The 21,515-nt window shown below is 34.0% G+C and overlaps 1 protein-coding gene across 49 annotated transcripts in view; it reads left to right on the forward strand.

Annotated features, from left to right (window-relative positions):
• Positions 1–21,515, forward strand: part of RIMS2 (regulating synaptic membrane exocytosis 2) — a 456,084-nt gene that overhangs the window by 329,675 nt on the left and 104,894 nt on the right. For 12 of the 49 annotated variants that reach the window (XM_048329132.1, XM_048329133.1, XM_048329135.1 and 9 more), the window contains 2 exons: positions 8,722–8,811; positions 17,347–17,379. The exons of 23 other annotated variants lie outside the window; for them this stretch is intronic. In XM_048329132.1, the coding sequence (XP_048185089.1) occupies positions 8,722–8,811; positions 17,347–17,379 (123 nt within the window). The remainder of the gene's footprint in view (positions 1–8,721; positions 8,812–17,346; positions 17,380–21,515) is intronic. 14 more of the 49 variants (XM_048329166.1, XM_048329152.1, XM_048329136.1 and 11 more) reach the window with 4 other exon arrangements.

Genomic DNA, 21,515 nt, shown 5'->3' on the forward strand with positions numbered 1-21,515 from the left:
CTGTAATCCATGCTACTTACCAGATGGTTCAGTGTCATGCTTTTAAGATTTAAATTCCAGTCGTAGCAAAATTAGAAGCTTTTGCCACTGATCTGACAAAGCTGACAAAATGATAAATAGTGATTTAGTCAGGCAAAAGTAGTTTTTGTTCTTGGTCTATCTTCCACTCCTTCAACAAAACCAATATTTTATACACTTATAGAGCCTGAAAGATGTACATTGCACGATCAACTAAATACTACTAACTTGCATTTAAGATAGTTTGTTTCATACTTTTATTTAGTTCTCTAAGGAGTCCATTTTATGTTTTAGAAGTTTCTTCTGCAGGGCTCTTACTCTCCAAAAGAATGATCGGTGCCAAATATTCAATTTCAAATATTTATTACCAAAACTGTTATCCCTTTCCAATCTTCCTCAGGTCTTTTGCATTTATCTTTCATGTATTTTGTATGACATCTTTTGATCATTTGAGTTTGTGAGAAAAGGATCCAGGTAAAATTCTGCTCTTTACTGTCTTAATTTAGGGTGCATAGAAAACGATGTAGTTACCAAAGCAAAATTTTAAGTGTTTCATATTCCCTCACTCTTTGGAATATTTTATAGGATTACACCATATCTTTGTCTATATTAGGAATCAGGAATGCTTTCCAGTTCTCATCTCCCAGACTGAGAAGTGTCTGGAGCATATTGGTGTCTTGAGTTTACAGCAAGACAAGACCCAAGTCTCTGCCCTTTCTGTGCACTCTGATTTCCACATGCATGGGAGTCCTACCGCTCTGTGAGCAGTCTGGATGCCTGAAGGAATAGAACTGAAACTACGCTGTATTCCAGATTATTCTAAACTGTTGCACAGTTTAGACACAGTCTAGAGTTTAGGTGACTGAAGGGCAAACAAGGCAGAATAAAGGGATGCCAGTCAAAGTGTTGACAGACGGACCTGCTTAACTGACTTGCAGAAGTAGTGTTCAAATACACTTTTTTGAAAAACAAGCATGTTCCTGTCAGGCCAGAGGGCACTCTCATCCTGATAGCTGACCCAAGCAGTTTTTCCATCTAAGACCACTTGGATTTGTGGAAATGGGGCCTACACTTTCCCTGAACTACTGAATATGACTGCTGTGAGTCTCCTAAGTGCTTTCTCTTCCTCTGGCTTACTGACTCTAGACCACTAAGAGACCACAACAGCTTCTGAATTTTGCATGAGAAATGATACTGGATGTGTTTTATGTGTGCTGTGAAAATACTTAACATATTTGTATGTGTTAGGAGTACCTAGAGAAATACTGCATTTTAATTAAATTCTAGTTCAAGCAAAGTAAGGTTTAAATAAAGTGTAGACCTGGTTAGATTTTGCTAGTTGTAGGCAGGCACATAAGTGCAACTTTCATGCTGGGAAAAGAGTGAAATTAAAAAAACCCCACAACACAACAACATAAACCAGGAAAAGTAAAGTACCAATAAAATGCTCCAGACTGAAGAACCTACATTCTGTTAAAATTCCTTGTGATATCCTTATGATTTTACAAATTTAGCTCTAAAACTACCAGGGAGGTATTACAGGTGAGAAAGAGTCTAGCTACTAACTTGTCCATAAAAACCTTCAAATTTTACTCATGAAAATTTTGAGTTTGCATCTTTCGAAACAACATCACAGCACTGCATAGCATTTCTAAGACTGGTATGTGACAATGGGATGTCATTTTGTCTCCTAGTCAAACACAGTTTGTCTGGTTACTAATCTAACCTTTCAGAGATAAGGCAGAAGAATAAAATGGGCCTTTTGGTGCAGACAGTATTTGCATGTAAAGATGAATGTAAAATTTGTGTGTAAATTTGTGTGTAAATTTGAGCAATAAGAAAACTTTTATATGATGAAGTAGCAGTACTTGACATTCAGAAAAACCTAGAGCTTTCTGAAGAAACAAATCTATATTTTTCATCTTTGTGTAAGCTGTTTATTTTATTTTCTTCATTGGTCGGTATTAGTGCTTAAAACTACTGACTTAGTTTCAGACCCCTTTTATGATTAGAATGATTTTTTTAACATTTTAGAATTGTACCATAAGCTTCAATCTTAGCTGCATTTAAAAAGGGTAGAGTACCTGTGATTTTCTGCAGAGCTTTTTTGTGTGTTTGTGTTTGTGAGAGAATGTATAATCATATAGTAAAAAATTATCTTTCTGCTTAGAAAATATTTGAAGACTTGCTATAAGATTGCACCTTTTTCAATAAATATAAAAATAACATGGAAAAAATATCCCAAACCCTATATGAAGCTAAACCTTACCTTCTGCATTCTGCAGAGTGAATTTGTAGGCTGTTCACATTTCCTTGCATGCACAGAGTATTCCCTGACACCCAGGGAATGGAGATGCAAACTGAGGAGACACTGTGGCAGAGAGGTGTAGAGCAGAAGCTCGTGCTTTGCTCCACATTTATTTTGGACATTACTTGTAATTTTCCTTTTTTAAATTCACTGTTCATTAAATTCTGGAGATATTTTGATTTTTCTTGTGTTTACCTATTGGAGCAGTATGAGGATAGCCTACCAGCTCAGACTGAAAATCCATCTAGTCTAGTGTCTGGTCTTCAGTAGACCAGGCATGGATGCTGGGAGAAAGGGATATAAGCAGGACAAGTGTGTAGTAAAGCTTATCCAGGATACTGGCTGCCCAGTCTCCTATGACTTGTACCTCAGAAATCTACATAAACAGCAATGGTGTCTTTGCATGGTGTCTTCGTCTCCCTCATAGATTCTCTGCACTGTTTCTTCCCCCTTATATCAGTCCTTCCAAAATCGCCCCGAAGTGCTTGTCCAAACAAGTGACTTGGGGGAGCATTTCTTCCCAGATGTTCAAAGAAACCGACTGAGAGCGGGCCTGCCCTAACCAGTCTGGCGTGGTGCAGGTGTATAACCAGAAGAGGGAGCAAAGCTGCCATATTTTAAAAACATGAACAAAGATGTGAAACAAACAAACAAATCCTCCCATGCCCCAAATGGTACAGGAAAAAAAATCCTTGATAGTGGCTTACAAATAATATCTTTACTTTGTGTTCTTTGAGTATACTTTACTAAATATTAATGTACATATGTTGAATGTAACATTAACTGTCTTTTCTCAGCTATTTGGAGTATTACATTTTTTTCTGGTGTTCCTTCATGTTTTACAACTCTATTATATTTATAAAAGTAGCAACATGGTACTCTGATTTTTAGCTGACTTTTAGCTAAAGGTAGGGTATGACTTTACTGATTGTTATTTCAACAAGTGCTCTCTGGGACCTTGCTGGAGTATATCTACAATTTTTCATAAAAATAAGCAATAGAAAATTACAATAAGTTTATTCTCCATATAGAAGAATCCACTAGTAAGAAATTTTAAATATAAATTATAATTAAATATAAAACATGAATTTGCAGGTAGAGGATATGATGGGAAGAAACTGCTACTGGTCTAAACTTAAGTGATTTACAGCTACAGATAATTAATGTAGCCTTGGAGTCAACTTGAAGAAAACACTCTTGGAGTAAGGAATAACCTGCAGTGCACTACCAAATTTTTAATACTAATAACAATAATATGAAATGTAGATACATTGCAGTACTTTTTATTGCTTACCTGATGACTTATATTGAAGTTCTTTTAATGTATTCCAACTGCAGCCCCAGATAATGAAGCTCAGGGTTTGGGGTTTGGGGTTTTTTTCTTGTTTTTTCTTTTTTTTTTTTGCAGAATGTGTATGTAGATCAGTAAGAAAGATGAAATCAAAACAATAAATAATTAAGATATGTCAGAAATTTTATTGGAACACTGTATTCATTAAAAACCATCATATAAGCCACTTATGAACAATTTATTTATTTTTAAATTTTATAACATTTCTTAGCATTCATTTGTTGATTTGGAACTAATTTGCAAACTATTTTAATGTGAAGGGTGTGTGTACATACGTGTGTGTGTCCCTGCCTTTATATTGTCCACACTTTGTCAGTACTCAGGGCAAAGTTCTAAGAAGCATTTAAGATTCTGAAGGAAAGACAGATCATCAGGTCTCATGTAAATGCCTTGATCTCTAAGATACATTAGAGATATTCTGTAAAATATTCATTCAGTGTATGGAGAAAAAAAATGTAGATCAACTCTTATGTTGACAAAAGAGGAAGCTAAAAGATTATGTCCTCAGGTTGGCTGTGGAATGCTACCTGGGGAGGCAGGAGGTCTTGCTCTGTACTTGTCAGAAAAAGACTATGTGTGTTCCTACTTGTTTTTGTTCCTGTTACATCACGGTAGGGAAGCATCAACACTCTTTTAATGAGGCACCTGAAGGTTTCTCTGGTGTAGGAACATCAGCACTCTGGCATAAAATCTTGATTGCTGACTTTGTGTCACTTTGAGTTGGCCTTGATGCCATTAGCAGCCTGCTGATGATGCAACGTGGGACTGGATTCATTCCAGGTACAATTTAGTACATCTGGGATGATTCATACATCATGGTTTGAAGCCATTTGCTTTCCCTTAGTGGAGGTTTGACATGCTGAGAATACCTCTCTCTGTGTGAGCTCTGGAGGCTGATGTCTCTTTAATTTTCTTAGGGACTTTGTTTTGTAAAAAGTAAAACTTGTATGCCGTGAATTTAGTCTTAATTAATTCTTTTTCTTGTATTCTTAATGCATGAGTTGAGACCTTGAGTATCTGATTCAAAACAGTTTCTCAGTTTTTGACAGTTTATCCCACAGTTTTAATGACTTCTTTTTGTGATGCATTGGTTTAAGAAGCACTAGCCAAATCCATTTTTGACTGATTTTTACAGTAGTTGTCACTATATAATATTAATAACATAGTTTCTTTCTGAGCATTCATCATCTAAAACTAAAAATAGAAAGAAGTTCTGAGTACTTTTCATTTGCAGAAAAAAGATGACTAAATTAAGTATGTCTTAATGGAAAAGTGAAGACTTTATGATAACCTAATCAAAAGTCTAAAACTAGAAATGCACTGATAAAAATTGGTTCCCAGAAATTTTAGGTGCTGAAAAGAAGATAAAAGCTGAAGTGGATTAAAAAAAAAAAAAAAAAAAAAGACAAATTCCAGTAAAAGAGAAAAAATATAGAAGTGTTTCAAGTAAAGGGTAGTTGTGAGAAGGACTATTACTGGTTATCGTATTGAGAAAAGAAGGGAGGAGGGAAGTATTTGCATACAAAAATTCCTCATCATTAGTATCTGGTATTTTGCTGCATCATCTCATACTTCTGCAGTTTGCTGCATCATTTCCAATTCTCGTACTTCTGCAGTTTGCTGCAACATTCCTGGTACTAAGTTGGCATGGTTAGAAATTCAGAAAAGCTATATATGTGCAACTATTCTTCTCATATATTATTTCCACACTTTTAATATTTTTCATATTAAATACTCTAAACAAAAGTGCAAGAAATGCTGAGGTTGTACTTGACACAGGGTGGATTGGAGCACCCCCCCCCCCCCCCCGCCCCCAGGCAGCACAGGTGAGTATCATTCTCGTGAGGGAAGGGCACAACACCAAGTGCCACCACAGCTTCATTATTCACTGTGGTGCGCAGTGCCCAGGGGTAGGTGCAACAACTCAATCTAAAGAAACAACTGCATCTAAAGATTGTACATTTCATACTGATGGGAAAAATCTGCACTGGGGCACCTGGAAAATCCTTCTAGCCCTTAAGGTGCATCAGCTGCTTAAAATGTTCTCACTCAAGAATCCCAGATTTTATGTAATCTATATAAGGTTTTTTTGTATAAATATTTAATAATTTTACATCTTTCATAAGTCAAAGCCGATTATCACAACAGAAGACAGGATGAAGTTCACGTTATGGGAAGTGAGAGTGATAATAGGAGAATGATGAATTAGAAAACTATATGGTTTCTTTCCAAATATTTTTGACCAAAGTTGGCTTTGGTTAAAACAATGAGGGAATAGATGGTGGCCCTTTGCCTTGGGGAAAAGAAAAGATTTTAGAGATTACATTGTGTAAAGTACATTATAGTAACTTATTTGTCTAACCAGAGAGTGTAAGGGCAACACTGACATTTTGGCACTTTGACTAATCATCAGCATCTCATGCTAGCTCCCAAACAGAAAGCTCTCCTTTAAGCTCTCCTTAAAACATATTTTCTTATCTTTGTAAAACACAGAGATGGAAATAAAATTAGAAAATGGTGAAGAAAAGGTCAAATGTTTGGTTAAATCCAGTGGATACATCTATTTTTCTTTCTCAGTTGGAACAATAACCATTACTAGTAAAACTCTTGCAATGTTCTAGAAGTCAAGAAAGCTGTTCACTTGATCTGGAGTACTGCCAAACCCCATATACTCAGTCTAAACGTTGTACTTAACTGCTGATAAAATTATATAGCCATTTGAATTTAATGCTGATATGCCATAAATATAACTGAAGCTATAGAAAAGAGGTCATTAGAACCTTTTCTGAAAGTGTTTGCATGCTCATGCTATCACTTTCCTCAAAAACATTGAGTAGCCTGTCTTGCTTTTTGTAATGTTTGTTTTTCTTTTTAAGGTTAACATGCAGCAAAACTATTTATTCAAAGAATTATATTTTTACTTGATTTTTATTTCCTCACTCTTGTCAATTCAAGTGTTATTACAGAGTATTATGGAGAGGGTTAGCTGTTTTCTAGATACTGAGCTCTCAAAGAATTATCAAGGCTTAGTAAAGCTTTTCCTCTGATAGGGAACTTTGTTATAATAAATGTTTTTGGTCACTGAGCCAACTACAGTTTTTAGGTTCAGAACTGAATCAGGAGTTCTGAAAAGGATTCTGACCTAGAGTCAGAAAGAGAGTCTTCTAAAATTTACATAAAACTGGCATGGAAATCACTGGGCTTTCTGATATTCTTCAATATTTAGATTATTTGTTCTATGTCATGAAAAATTCCTGTGTTTTAGCTTACTGTATGCCTACTTTTTATCTTATCCTAAGTATAATCTCCACTATATGGCCTAAATTACTGTTAATGATATTTTTTTCATAGCAGTGACTACTCTTTAAATTCAAAAGTAGTTTTACTAAGGCCATTGAATTTCTTTACTTGCTAGTTAAGAAGACACTTCTGGGCTTACTTGAGAAAAAGAAAGGATAAATGACATCAGTAGATATTTTATTGAAGACTGTGTATATTCATAAGGAAAAAGAAAGAATCACTTTTTTGCTGGGAAGAATCATAATAGGATTTTATTTCCACGTTTTGGTAACAGAATGTTCGGTTTGAAATTTCTCATTTAGTAGTTACTACACATGGTACTTCAAAGACAAGAGAGTCTGTTTCAGCATGCATATCTGTGGTGTCATGAAATCATTATGGTGACAATTTTACTTCAAACCTACATTTCCATCAGTTTCAAAAATCAAAGCAGACATTTATAGAACAGCAGCCTGTCATGGACCAACAACAGCCACAGAGAAGAAGGCTGCAGGTAGATAACACTTTCACATGTTTACATTTTGAATGTTAGATATCCATTAGTCTTCTTTAACAAGGATAATAATAAATAATAATAAAAATAATAAATAAGTATTAAAATAAATATTAAAAATAAATATTAAAAAAAATTAAATAGTAATAAATAATAATAAAAACTAATAGGATAAAATCATTTTATATCAATTTATTTTGAATTGGTAAGATTAAAAATGTTTTCCATATCTTTCATACTATTCTCCATCACTGGTTATTTGTGTGACCATAAAAGTGATAACATCTGTGGGCAATGGTTTGAGGAACTTCTCACTTCATGGAATCACCAAAATAAGCAGATTCTTAACAGCCCAAAGCAAAAATGGAGTTTAGAGTATTGAATCTGTCCTGTTAATTGGTGTAGATTTGGTTTTGGCATGAGATTCCAAAGGGTTTAAAGCTGATAATATTTATGCTAACTACCTAGTTTGTCAGAAGAGAGATAATTAAAGTGTAAAAAAAAAAAAAAAATTTACAGTCTCAGAACCACTAGCATCTTGCAAGTCTAGAGAATGTAGTTCTGTGGAGCAGTGTACATGCTTCTATCTATAGCTCTTTTCCTGAGCAGTTAAATCAGAAATGCCAATTTCAGATACAGGAATAACTGGCACAAGAGTTCTTATTGAGTAGTTTAATCTGCCCAAATTAAAAGCTGAATTTAAATCATGTTTCAGATTTAGAAAACGAATCTTAGTTTTGGCTTAAGAATTAATTGTTAAAAACACTTTTTCATTAAACATGCGTGGTTGCTTGTTCAGGTTTTGTTTTGTTTGTTCATTTGTTTGGTTTGGTTATTTTTATTAATTATATCTTTGCAAAGACTTTTTAACCAAAATATTTCTAACTTCATTTATAATTTACAGAAACACAAAGATAATGTAAGAAGCTATAGAATGTAGAGCACTAACTTTTTAAAAGCAGACCAAATTATTGTGTCAACAAGCCCCTGTTTTTTATACCAATTGTTCAATATAAAACACTGCAGAATATTTGACGAGTAACATAGCTACTAACTTTCAGATAAGATGTTCTGTTCCAGAATGTTTAAGATGTGTATTAATTCTCTTCACCACAGGCCTCTAAGAACTGATTTAAATTTTAATGATAATGTTCACACGTTTGTTTAGATCAAGTTGTCCCAAATTATATTAGATGTCTTATAATGTAAGTTACATAATATTTCTGATTTTTTTTTTTTGGTTTATGCTAGAAGTTACATGGGAGGACCAGCAGAAAAAGGTGAATGGTACAATAACTGATGAAAAACCATTGCTGAAAAAGAAACACCATTCTGAGACAGGTTTGTCAGGGTTTGGAAAACCACATGAAAGCATGAGACTATAAAACCACATTTCATGCTTTTGTAATGCGTGTGTGCTTTATGTACCTTATTTTTTCACTTTGGTGTGGAATTTTTAGCATGTAGAGACCATTTAGATTACATAGTTCTGTTTTAGAATAGCCAAAATAGATCTGCTTTTGTAAACAATTGTGTTAGAATGCACATGCATTAGAAAAGAAGTATTCTGGCACATTATTAGACATAGTTTGCTTTTTGGTTTTGAATTTTGTTATGACAATATATTTGTGCAAGCCTCAGGAATCCAAGTACAAGCTATGCTGATTCCTGTTTAGTTGACCAAACCAAGGTATCTACTGCATGCATGGTGGGAAAATAATCTTCTACAGACTTGAATCTGAAACCGTCTTTCACCATCACACATGGCAGAAATAATGTTCCAGTGCAATTTTTTGTACAAGCTGCAGTTTATATCTTCAAACGTCTGGAGTTCTCAAATCTAAAAAACCCTCTTCTTTCCTCCATTCTGTACATGAATGGATTTCTTCTGAAACTAAGAACTATCATAAGCTTTCTTTCACCTCAAATGTCAAGTTCAGTTATTCAGCTATCTTCGTTCCTACAAATGAATGGCAATAAAAAGTAAACCTAGTAATAACGATGATGATAATAATAGTATTGTTCTGTCTTCAGAATCAGAGAATAAAGGTCCTAATCACATTAATTTATACACTTGCAAAGGGCAAGCACACTTTGAGGAATAGAGAAGGTAGGGAGGGGAGGAAAGAAAAGGGAAGGGAAAGGGAAGGGAAAGGAAGGGGAACAGGGAAAGGAATCTTTTTTTGCAGGTTTCATCCTATATTTAAAGGTTGATCCACATCTACTCAAGTGAATGGGGATTTTTAGTTGCAAGTATACCTAGGTTCAGTTTTGTGTTGCAAATAACTCTCTATTGGGCATATTAGTTGTCTCACTCTACTCCCAGTCACACAAATTAAAGTTTACAAGATTGGCCAGCTGTGTCACCTCCTAAATTAACACTGTAATCTCACCTACATAATAGTATAATACTGATAATACCCAAGTTTTTTTCTGAAGCTCAACTACTGTACAGCTGGAAGTGCAAGACTCAGAACTGAAGAAAACCAGCAAAATCTGGCTTGGCTCTAAGTTAGGAATTAGGCAACCAAGCTGTAAAAGGCCAGATCTGCACTTGCATTGCCTGTTTTCTGACTTTTTGATGCATCAGAAGTTGTTACAGGAGAAAACAAATACTGCTGAATGTGATATGTCCTCTTTTCCAGCTGTTTTAACTATGCCTGACAGATTCAAAATATGTCTACACATCTGCACTATTGTATTTCCACAGAAAGTTCAGCAGAATGGTGCCTCTGCCCAGACTTTTCTCTTACATAATAGCTAGATAGGAACATTAACTCCATCTCCCAGCTGAGGTGGGCTTAGGACTGTGTTCTAGGCAGATGATTTATTTGTACTTATTAGCAGTACTTGTTTAGGACCACCTTCTCCAATTTTTAGAAAGAGGAGACATTTTTTAGACGGCTGCTGTTCGGGCATTCTACATTTTGGAACAGGAGTGAAATCTTGTAATTGAAAGACAAAAACAGGCAGAAGAACAGAAATCAAAATCAAATATGAACAACACAAAGTTCTCACTTTAGAAGTGTTCTGTATATTAAAATGGTATTTATCTGATTTTTATCTATTTTTCTGTCTGGAACAGAACCACTCATTTCCAGTGCTTGCAGGGAGTACACAGAATTGGTTTGGAAAGTTGCAATCTCAATTGTCAAAGTGTAGAATAGATACAAAGTTGAGTAAAAGTTGTGTTCCTCACTGCACAGTCCTAGGTCTTTCTATGAGGGCTGATGCCTGATAAGATGCCTGATACTGATTTACGTTATCAGTCTTCTGTATGGGATGATGATACATGAGGTAAAAAACATCTGAGGTGGTTCTGAGCACTCTGCAGTGGGCATCAAATGGCACATCCCTGTTTTCCTCAGATGCTTTTCCAAACTGACTCTGTCAAAAGACCTATGTACTTCAGTGTTAGGAGTGGAGGAGTAATCAGAGCAACTTCCAGGACTGGCACAATCTGCTATGTGTGGCACACTGCTGTTCCCTATAGACATCCCTATATCATTTCAAACAGGTTCTTTTAAAGGCATAGTAGTCAGGACATCTAGAAGAGGGCACCGTAACACCGTACTCCCATCGGGATGTTGAGCTATATTGTATCTATGACTGTGATGTAACGGTGATGCAGCCTGACAGAATATACCTAAGGAAGCTTCAGATTCCTTGAACCTTTACAATATGGGATTTACCCTCTGCACAGGACTGCACTGTCTTTTGTCTGAGAATGCTTTAAATGTTCTGTCTGCACAGAAAACAGTGAAGTGATACTAACAGTCCCTGGATGCAGGTGGTGCAATGGAGGCAAGGATACCTCATATTGTTGTTCCCCTGTTTTCATTGCTTTTTCGTCTGTTGATGTGTTTTCTGATATGACCTGCTATGAAAGCTTATACTGTCTTTAAGTACAGTTTGTCTGTTAAGAATTTAACCTAACCCATGGAAATAGTCACGACAGTATTATAGCTAAGAAAACTTGTGAGAACAAGCAGACATTGATTACGTAAGTACCATGAGTGAAGAACTTAGATCTGTGAGCGAAGTGTAGAGAAAAACATAAATAGATAATAAAAATATTTTCAAACCCCAGAAAAATAACAGTAATACTGTATCCTGTAAAGCATGAATAGTCAAAAAATATGCATGACTAGAAATGAGATTAAAAAATTTGTTGGAAGACAATTTAAGGTCATTAAATAAAGTAGCAAAATGGTTCTTGTATTACAGACTTTTCAATAGAAGGTGCTGATAAAATTTCTCTTCCTGAATATCAGAAATCAATACTTTTTTTTTTAAACAGTGTCTTTAATCTCTTAAATTCTGATGTAATTTGCAGAATTAGTGTTATGTTTATTTCAAATATTCAGTTGAATTTATGCAAAGATTTTGAAGGATTGGAAGAGTAAAACTGCAGAATCATAGGTAAGCATAGCATAAAACTTCAAGCCATGTTTTGAATCTGTGCCCTTCCTTTAGCTGCTGTCAGCACTCTGTCAGAAAATACTGCATTCTCGGACACCACTAAATCGAAGAGCATGAGAAACAGTTATTTTTTCATACCTGAGATCATTAAGTACCATCAGCACTCACCCCTGCACCTGAGGTGTAATAGATGGTATTTGAAGAAAAGTGAATAAAGTTCTAGTCCTGTAATTAGATTTCATTTCTCGGTGAAAAGAAAAAAAGAAGTACGGTATGTAAACATTTTCACATGGTTATGCACTTTTATATGTGACGCCTTAAGAGAAGAAATTGGAAAAGAAGGTTATGCATGGGGAATGTGTCCTGTACTGATTCAGATAAAGTTAGGCAGGATACTGTTTTTCTTAAAAAACAATTATTTTCATCCTTATCATCGCTAGTGTCTTTTGAACCCATCAAGGTAATTAAAATGGAAAAAGCACAGAGTTTAGAGTACCATGGCAGAGATACTAATTTCTGTTCCCTGTCAATTGTTTTTGAAGTGTTCAATCAGTCTCCCTACCAAAATATTGGATGCTGAATACAGTCTAGCAACCTGTGTCTCCATCTAGAGATGACAATGCAGAAACTGCCTTTATAAGATAGCAAAGAAAACACTATTGGCTTTCCCATGTTTTTCCTACAGAGAGGCAGTAGATTTGATGGCTATTACCTGGAAACCATCCTGTAATGGTTTCATTATCACTGGCTGTTGAGAACATTACAGTGTCATCAAATATCCAGCCTTTGCCACAGAAACGTTTGATTTCCAAGGAGCAGTTGAAGAACAGAACTGTGGGAAAGTGCTGACATATATTAATATGTTTGAACAAAAGGACAAAGGATAGTTATAATGGATTTATACATCTCGGAATGGAATCAAGTAAAAATTGAGTATCCTTGTAATTATTTTGGGGAAAGCCATATTTCTGTAATACGGAAGTAAAACAAAGTTTTAGAGAAATCATAGCAATGGTAGATTAAACACATCAGAAAATATAAAGGTAATGTGTGCTTACAAATAGTAAATCTTTAGAGGGATAGATTTGCTTTCAATTTAAAGGGAATCATGCTTATCTTTATCTGTGGAGCATTTACGTCTCTCTCCTGGGTAGGACTATGCCTGGACACTTACATACACAAAGACTTTCAGAACTCTAATATAATGTGATGAAAACTAAGTTTATCTATTACCATGAATTCAGTTGTAGTGTGAAAACAGTGGTAAAAAATAATTAAAAATGAAGTTGTGTTTATTTTAAAAGAAGTTTGTAGTCAGAATTGAAAGTATGAGAGATTGAAAATTATGAAAAGGGGGATATGGTTAGAAATAGATTGAAGAAGGCAAAGTAATGATAGGACAGAGAGAGAGGTAATTGTCTTTTCTGGATTCATGATACTTCCAATCCAATCTGTAACTGTAGTGCATTAATACTTTGAGGTGTTACTATTTTGTCTTTTCTCCCCTTTATAAAATTACCATGTGAACTTTATTCAGAGAAGCAAAATAATAAAAGCTCTCTATGGATTCTTCATTTAGTTTATCTCTTGAGACTTATGAAAAAGTTATGCAGTCTACATGGTTTAATTTGATTTAGAGAGTTTATGATACTGAGAATATTTACAGTTTCTTCTTTTGTTATTTTCTACCTTCATCTCTACTGTTCTTATCTTTGGATAAGAGTAAGATTTTTCATGCTTACTGTCTTTACGTATTGTATTTTTTACATAGCATATATTACATATAGGCTATATTATGTAATTGCAGAATTAAGTGTATTTCTTTAGTCTTTCTTGTATTTTCTTGCTATATATTTGAGTAAAAATGTCAGCATATATCCAGTATACAGCTGTGATTTTGTGTGTATGAATTTATGCCTTAAGATAACTACTTTAACTAAGAGGGAGCTACCTCATTAAAAAAAATCAGAAGTGTGGGACAGGCTCTGTATCTAGTTGGGGCTTAAAGCTTTTAAAGAGTATTAAAGGATACCGATTCTATTCACATCTCAGGCTAGTAAAATAGCCTTTTTGTCTAAATCTGCTAACAAATATTTGTACTCTTAACTTTTCTATCTACTCTTCTGTATCTGTATCCTTAGCATTGCAGAGTTTGAATTGTGTCAGGGGACATCTTTCCTGAGAGTTAAATGTATTAGATCACTCTTCAAGTTTAATCATATCCAGACTAATGACATGTACTTATGGAACATACAGACTCTGTGTAGCATTTCTATCTTAAGAGTCTCTTCCATGTTTTAAGATTATGTTTATTTGATTCGGGTATTGCATATTGTATTTTGTGAAGAGTGTCCAGAAATGAGACTTTTCAAATCTGAGCTCATATTTGCAGTGAAAGATCTTTGGTTCCTAGGAAAAGATAAAACTGAAATTAGGAAAACTCTTAAGGGGAAAAAAAAAGAGTGATTAACTTACATCTCTCTGTCCTCTGCTACTTTAAGAATTTTAGTTGGGCGTGTTTGCCATGTAAAGTTTTTTTTTGAACACTGAGTTCCTAAATACTTCTCTTCTATGGGTGACATTACTTACAATGAACAGTTCTGTGTCAAAGCATGATAAAAGAGATGGTACTTATTTTGGGGGGAGTTCAGACTTAAAGTTTTTCATTAACTTTTTATGTTTATTTATTAAGATTTTCATTTGTTTCCAAGTCTGTATATAATAGCCTTATACATACTACTCTCATACATTGAGATGAAAAATTGATGCAAATAAATTTGCATCAATTCCACAACAAAGCAGTAAGTTTACAAATGAAGACTGCCTATTGATGTGATGTAAATTTAATAGAATTGATGACATTGTTTTATTCTTTCGTTTAAATGTATTTATATAAAAAAGATCTGTTTTGTAGATTAAGAGCTACAGAAACGGAGAATTTTCAAATATTTTTTGGGATTTATGGCATGGCTTCTTAATCAGGAGAAAATTGACTCACATATGTGATATTGTGTTTAAATTAATCAGTCTATTAGTACTTCCTTCTTCACATCGTTAATTGAAAGAAGTTGGTCCATTACCATGCCACAACTTCTGCAAATTCATTAATATTTCCAACGATAAATACAAAAATATTATAATCCATTTATCTCAACAGATGAGGTATCAGTTGATCAGGTATCCACAGTGAGAAGGCAATTATTATCTTTTTCTTTCCTCTGACTTCTATTAGAATTATTCTTCTAATATGTTTGATAAGTAAAAACCTACAACTGAAAAATATTTGTAATTAAGAATGATTTTTGATGCCACTTTGATATGTAATTTTTTTTTCATAACAAATATTTTGCATGAGAACTTTTAAAAATGCTATTTTTAAAAAGTATTGGTATATGTGACTGATATGCATGCAAATAGTGGTCATTTGATTCTAAAATACTCAAAGAGAGCTTCCTTGCTATTCAGTTGTGTCTGTCTGGCATTACTAGAATACCTTGCATTATCATACCAGATATATTCCAATTTTGGAAATAATGTGATTCAATTATTTGAAAATTTATAGAGAAGGATTTATTTTATTGCAGTATATGTCTCAAAGCTGCTTGTTCTTATGTATATTAAAAATAATAAACCAAGGATAGTGGGGTCTTGACAGAGACTTTCTGATAACTGGTTTTGCTATGCTAGGAGTGCTCACTTCAGGGCTATACAAATGTAATATAAAATGTTTTCAGAACATTTTGAATACTTTAAGCTGTGTTTTGGTGGTGCTAATAATCATTTATTTATTTATTTAGCACTTACAGCAATTATAGCTACACTGTATTAGTGTGAGCTGTAACATGCCATGGAGAAGTAGATCTTTCTATTTGCATATTTGTATTTCTTCCAATGGATTCTTTGTCTTGCCCAGATAAAAAAAAAAAATATTTATACTCTATTACTGGTTTTTTAACACGCAAAGACATGGCAAGCTTTGTCAAAACTGACAGCTGCTATGCTTTCACACTACATATCATATATAGAGCACTAATGTGTGTTCATTCTGTAAGCAAATTTAATTGCTTAAAAGTGCATTCTAATTATATGTGTTTCAAGCTGCTTGATTTTGCAACACTTTTGGTACAGTCTTGGCATTTGATAGTAGATGAAAATATAATCTACTGCTATAATATAAAATTGTTTAAGTATAGAACAATGGTTGTCAGGTAAAATTTAGTGTTGTCTTTAATTTTGTTTTATTGATTTCTGTTTATTCTAATTTTACGTTTTTTTCAACGGTAACTTGTTATTGACTGTAAAATGACAATAAAATTACAGATATTTTTGCGGTGTGTAAAACTTTCTGGACTTCTTTATCTAGCATCTTCAGCATTAATGATTTATGAGCAGTGTTTTGTGACTCATTAATAAACTGCATGTTGAAATTAGACCAAGTTTATAGATTTTTTTTCTATTTCTGATGATTTTTGTAACAAAACATTTGTTCTGCTAGCAACAGTGGCTTCACAGTTCTTTGTAATTATTATTACTTTTCAAGATTAATTCCTCCCATTCTTTTGCTAAGAATACATTTTCAGTACAGAGCATGGCACTGTCCCTCAGATGTTTTCCAAGTCTGAAATGGCAGTGTGCTTTTGAATGTGAAGTAATAAAGTAAGTAATGAGATAGTTGCTTTGGCATTTAACTTGCATGCATTTGTAGTAACTTAGACTTCTGTGAGATGAGAGCAACACTGGTTCTGAAAAAGTACCCTGAATTGACCATGAGACTTAATAGCTATAAATTCTCTTTTCTCACGTTCTGTATTTTGGTCTTGATAATTTTGCCTTTGGCAGAGTGTTACAATAATGCAGTCCTTTCCAGAGTGTGTTATGTGGATTCTGAAATGTCTGAGCTTGTACCTAAGTTTGAAAAAAAAATCTATTTCCTGTTTTGGATATCTGAAGTTTGGTTCAGCATAAATTACAATAATTTAATAATTGAAAAATCTAATAATACAAGTCCCGTGGTGACATTAAACTGAGTGTTCAATACTTGAAAGAGAAAAATAATACTTGCGTTCAAGTAGATAACATTCAAAAAAATTGTACAGTCATGAACAAAACTATTTATGCTAGTTAACATACCTTTTACTGTCCAGCTTTTTCTTCAGCATCATTGCAAGAATTGACTTTGCTGTCAGTTATAACTTTTATTATTTCCTCAGCTGCTATACTAACTCTGTCTTTACTGTTCTTTTCCAACAACAGTAGTTTAACCGCTTCTTTCTCAGCTTTCTTTTTTCTTCTAGTGTCTTTTATTTTTTTCTCCACTTACTAACTCTGCTCTGCAGACTTCTCTTTAAAACAATTTTTGGCCCTTTCCCTCAGTGTCAGTTTTAACCTTCTGAATACATCCTCTCACGCCCATCTCCTTTGTCTATGTCTGTACATTACACGATGTGATCACAGAAGAAGCGGAATCATCAAGGAGAACAAACTCAGGTCTGTCTCTTCTACTGCTTTTCTCTGTGTTATTTTTTTCATTTTACCTTTTCTATGGATTTTATCACAGCTCACCTCACATACTTTTCCCTCTCTTCCCCCTCAATATATTGGCAAAATATTGTCAAGGTGTAAGAATTTAAGACGCTTATGTAATTTTAATTTCTATTACCTGTAAACTATGGTCACTATAAAAAGTGATGAAAGGTAATTGATGGCAAGTAGAATATGCCTTAAGACTTTAGACTGATTTGCTTTCTACCATATCTATTCTTATTTTACATCTCAAATTATCTGTAAATTAGCCTTTAAACTTCCACTTAACACATGAAAACAATCTATAATTTTTTATATGTGCATTCGAAAGCTGCTATGAAAACTGCTACAACTGCAGAAACTCTTATATAACTAGTTATTTTTGACTCTGAGAGGATGTAATTTCAAAATTGAATAATTTCAGTAAGTTAAATTTCATGCATTAGAATTTCAAACTTAGTTTTTTGAATAAAACCTGTTTCAATTAGAAGTTGAATTTTTAGTGAAAAAAGCTCTTTTCTCATGCCAAAAAGTGTAAATCAAAAGTTTATGATCGCATGAGAGCAAGAAGTCAGAACATTGAAGGAGTTCTTACTTAGCTGTATTGTTTATGAGGCTTTTATTCGTGCATTACTTATGGTTTCTTTCATAAAAAATTTTAATCTGCCATTTTATTGAATTTTCCACGTACTTTATATTACTGGCAGAGAACTAACGTCTATCAAGGCATCCTAGCTCTGAAAATGCAGTATTTGTTCACACTTCCTTGCTTGTTCAGTTGTGGTATGTAGAACAACAGCAAAATTACCCATATTTAAGTTAATTAAATTCAGCTATAAAATTTAAATTTTAAAATTTTTGTGTAAAAGCTTTAATTAATTTCCTGTATCTCTGCTATTATCCCAACAAATTAGAGAAGCCACTTGGATGCCACTTAGATTAGAAAATCTGGAGAAGTTTTGGGGTACATTGACTGGTCCATTCAACTTAGGTGATATTTAGTGAAACGCTTTCATCTTTTCTGTACTATGACTGGCTCCTTCAGAGCTCAGTTTTACTTTTCATACTACTCTTGTCCTAATTAGAGTCATAGATTATTTTTAGAGAATCTTGCAGATGTTTGCTGTGGTTTTCATGTTAAACAAATCTCAAGATAGAAATTGTTAGAATTACAGGGTAAAAAAAGTTGAGTATGGATAGAAAAGACAACTGGCAGAGTGTTCATAATTTCATCTTTTGTAAATGACCACTCTTAGAAATTAATAAATTATGCTGTAGAAAGACTGAGTTTACTTACCTTGTGCTTATGATTCATTGCCAGTCCCTGTGCAGTGATTCTGAATCTCTTGTATTACAAAACTGAAGTTAGATGATTGTGTGACCCATTTCCTATCTGTTCATAATAAAAGTTGTGGGTCTTTTTATTCAAAAGCCTTCTTCTGAGTTATTGATTGAATCAATATATTAAATCAGAATATGGAATCAGTCCATATCTCTCTTTGTGTTGGAAGAAATCAGACCTTAAAATGGTCAGAAAAAAGCATATCTTTTCATCACCTGTGTTTCTTGAACATATATAAGTTGGTAATACCCGTGTATTATTAAATTTTATTGACATTGCAGTTCTTCTGCGAAACACTACTTAGCTCAGAGTGTTAGGTAAAGGTATTAGGCACTGATTAATTTAATTGTCTAGCACACAAATGCAAAAGAATGATCAGCACTGCAGTTGCAATAGTTGTTATTACTGCCCTTAAACTCAAGAGAAAATACAGTTCTGTGTATAGTAATATATTTTCAGATGTACATTTGAAACAGGTGCTCTTCCATGCTTGCCTGTGTAATAAAGCAGGTTACACATTTCAGTACAAGGCACTTGGAGCACAGCTAAAAAGCAAGGGTGACATTTCAAAGGCATACTTTAGAACAAAGTGTTTTCCCATTGTTTTAGAATTTGCTTTAAGAAGTGAATCTGGGATTATCCCTTTACAGGTTTTCTTAGGAAATGGTTTTCACATTATTTATCATGCTACCAAACATTCATGTATTCCAGAGGATTAGCTATTGATTTTAGGTATTACTAGACCAAGAAGTCTTGTGAAAGCTAAATATCTGAATATGTTACAATTGTATTGATAGAAAAATGTTGCCTTTTCCTCTCTCTGGATATTATAATCTATAACTGTAAAAAATAAAATTTTATTCCTTGAAAAAATCTAGATTTTTTATTATAAGTTTTATGAAAGTGAGTGCAAAGCTTTTGCTGTGTATTTCAAGCACAAAAGCATGTTCAGAAAGCTAAGAAGCAAAGGTATTTTAATATAAATTTTGTTATCTGACAGCAGTAGAGCTTGATAGAATCCTTAATGACTAAACCCTGTTTTGCTTGGGTGAAGGAGGAGCTTTGTGATACAGGGTTTTCACAAACCTGCTTTGAGATGCATGATTTTCATATTTTTCAAATTAGTATGTTTTATAGGTTTAGATATTGTGAAAACTGTGGAGGAGATGTGTGCCTGTTCACATCCCCTTGGCTTCACAAAGAATACTTCCATTCAGGAGAAGTAGAAGTAAGCCCCTACCTGCCAAAGAGCCTTAGTTACAAAGCAGACATCTTTATTTTTGTCAGTAACGTTGGTCAGACCAACCAGTTATCATTGTGCCAAAAATTACTGGCAAGTGCATGTAATACTTACTGTGTTCTTCAAACATATGAAATACAGAGAACATTCTTCAGAATTCCAAAAATTAATCTGGTTGACTCAAGTAACTGCCCAAAAAATGATCATCAAAGCATTGGAAAGGCAGATCCATGCCTGTACAAAGGCAGTCAGTGCACATACAGCAGAAATAGTGCTGGGTAATTGATTCCAGGTTTATTCCAGGATGAGAAGGGGTGGCTTAGTGATGCCCAGGCATTCTAAACTTTCTAAGTTAGATGGAAGTTAGAAGATAGTGGGGACTGTTCCATTTCTAAAGGGCCATGAAAGGCAGGGAAATAGATATTGAAGTCCCTTTTTGCAAGCTCTGAAGTAAAACTGTCATGTTAAGGGCACACAAAGGCTTGATTAGAGTTTTTGTTAACTTTCAGAGTGCAATTCAAATAGAAAAGGACTTTGAAATAAAATTTTTTCTGTGCTTTATAAAATCTCTTTGTAATAACATGATTGATGGCAATGAAGCCTACAAAAACTAACAAACCCTACTGAAGATGAATAGAAAGAGCTTGTAGACCTCGACAGTGGAGGGCAAAACAGTGAAAGGGTGTGGCAAATATACTGTAGGAGAAAGCAAGGACAAAAAAAATGGTACAATTCAGAGTGTTTAAGAAATCAGCTGCAGTAGAAGACAAGGAGCACAGTTTTTTTAATCCATTCTTATCGGTACCATGAGAGGTTTTTCAAGCCTTCCAAGAGTGGATCTACTGTGATGTACTTACCCTTTATAAACAGAACATGACACCCCTCTACTTTTGAGTTGTTATTATTATAGTCAGTATTCTGTGACACACTTTCCTTTAAAGAGCAGGATGGTGCCTTGTTCTATTTCCATTTTCCTTATGTTGAAAAAACATTTCTGGGTAGAATTTGTAACATTTTAGCACAAATATGATTAAATTACTTGTGCATCTCTGAACACCTCTGTGATATTTAGTTTGACAGGCTTGTTTAAAATCTGATGCCGTAGACTGTGAAAGAGACATTTAAAGCATCTTAATCTGTATTTGGTCAACAAAACCCAAAGGGTAAACTCCAAATTCAGTTTATAGGTACTTAGCATAGTAATATGGCTGGCTAAACTGGCTACCCTGCTATCATACTGGATGGCTGGGAGGCTCTTTGTCCTTATTTTTTGTTTTGTTTAGAATTAAATCCAGAAACCAAAGACTTCCAAAGTAGCCATCTGTACTAAACCACAAAAATAAAGTCTGATGATCAGTCTGCTGAAGCTAAAATACTAAAACCATCAGATTATGTAATTTAAAGTGGCAGCATAATTGTGTAAAACATTTGGTCGTTAATTTGTAGTTCTTCTGAGTTCTAAATTCAGGTGCACACACCATTGATGGTCTTGTGTTCTTTGGTTAAACCTTTGACCAT

The sequence above is a fragment of the Corvus hawaiiensis genome, chromosome 26 (assembly GCF_020740725.1).
Source record: "Corvus hawaiiensis isolate bCorHaw1 chromosome 26, bCorHaw1.pri.cur, whole genome shotgun sequence".
NCBI classification, from domain to species: domain Eukaryota; kingdom Metazoa; phylum Chordata; class Aves; order Passeriformes; family Corvidae; genus Corvus; species Corvus hawaiiensis.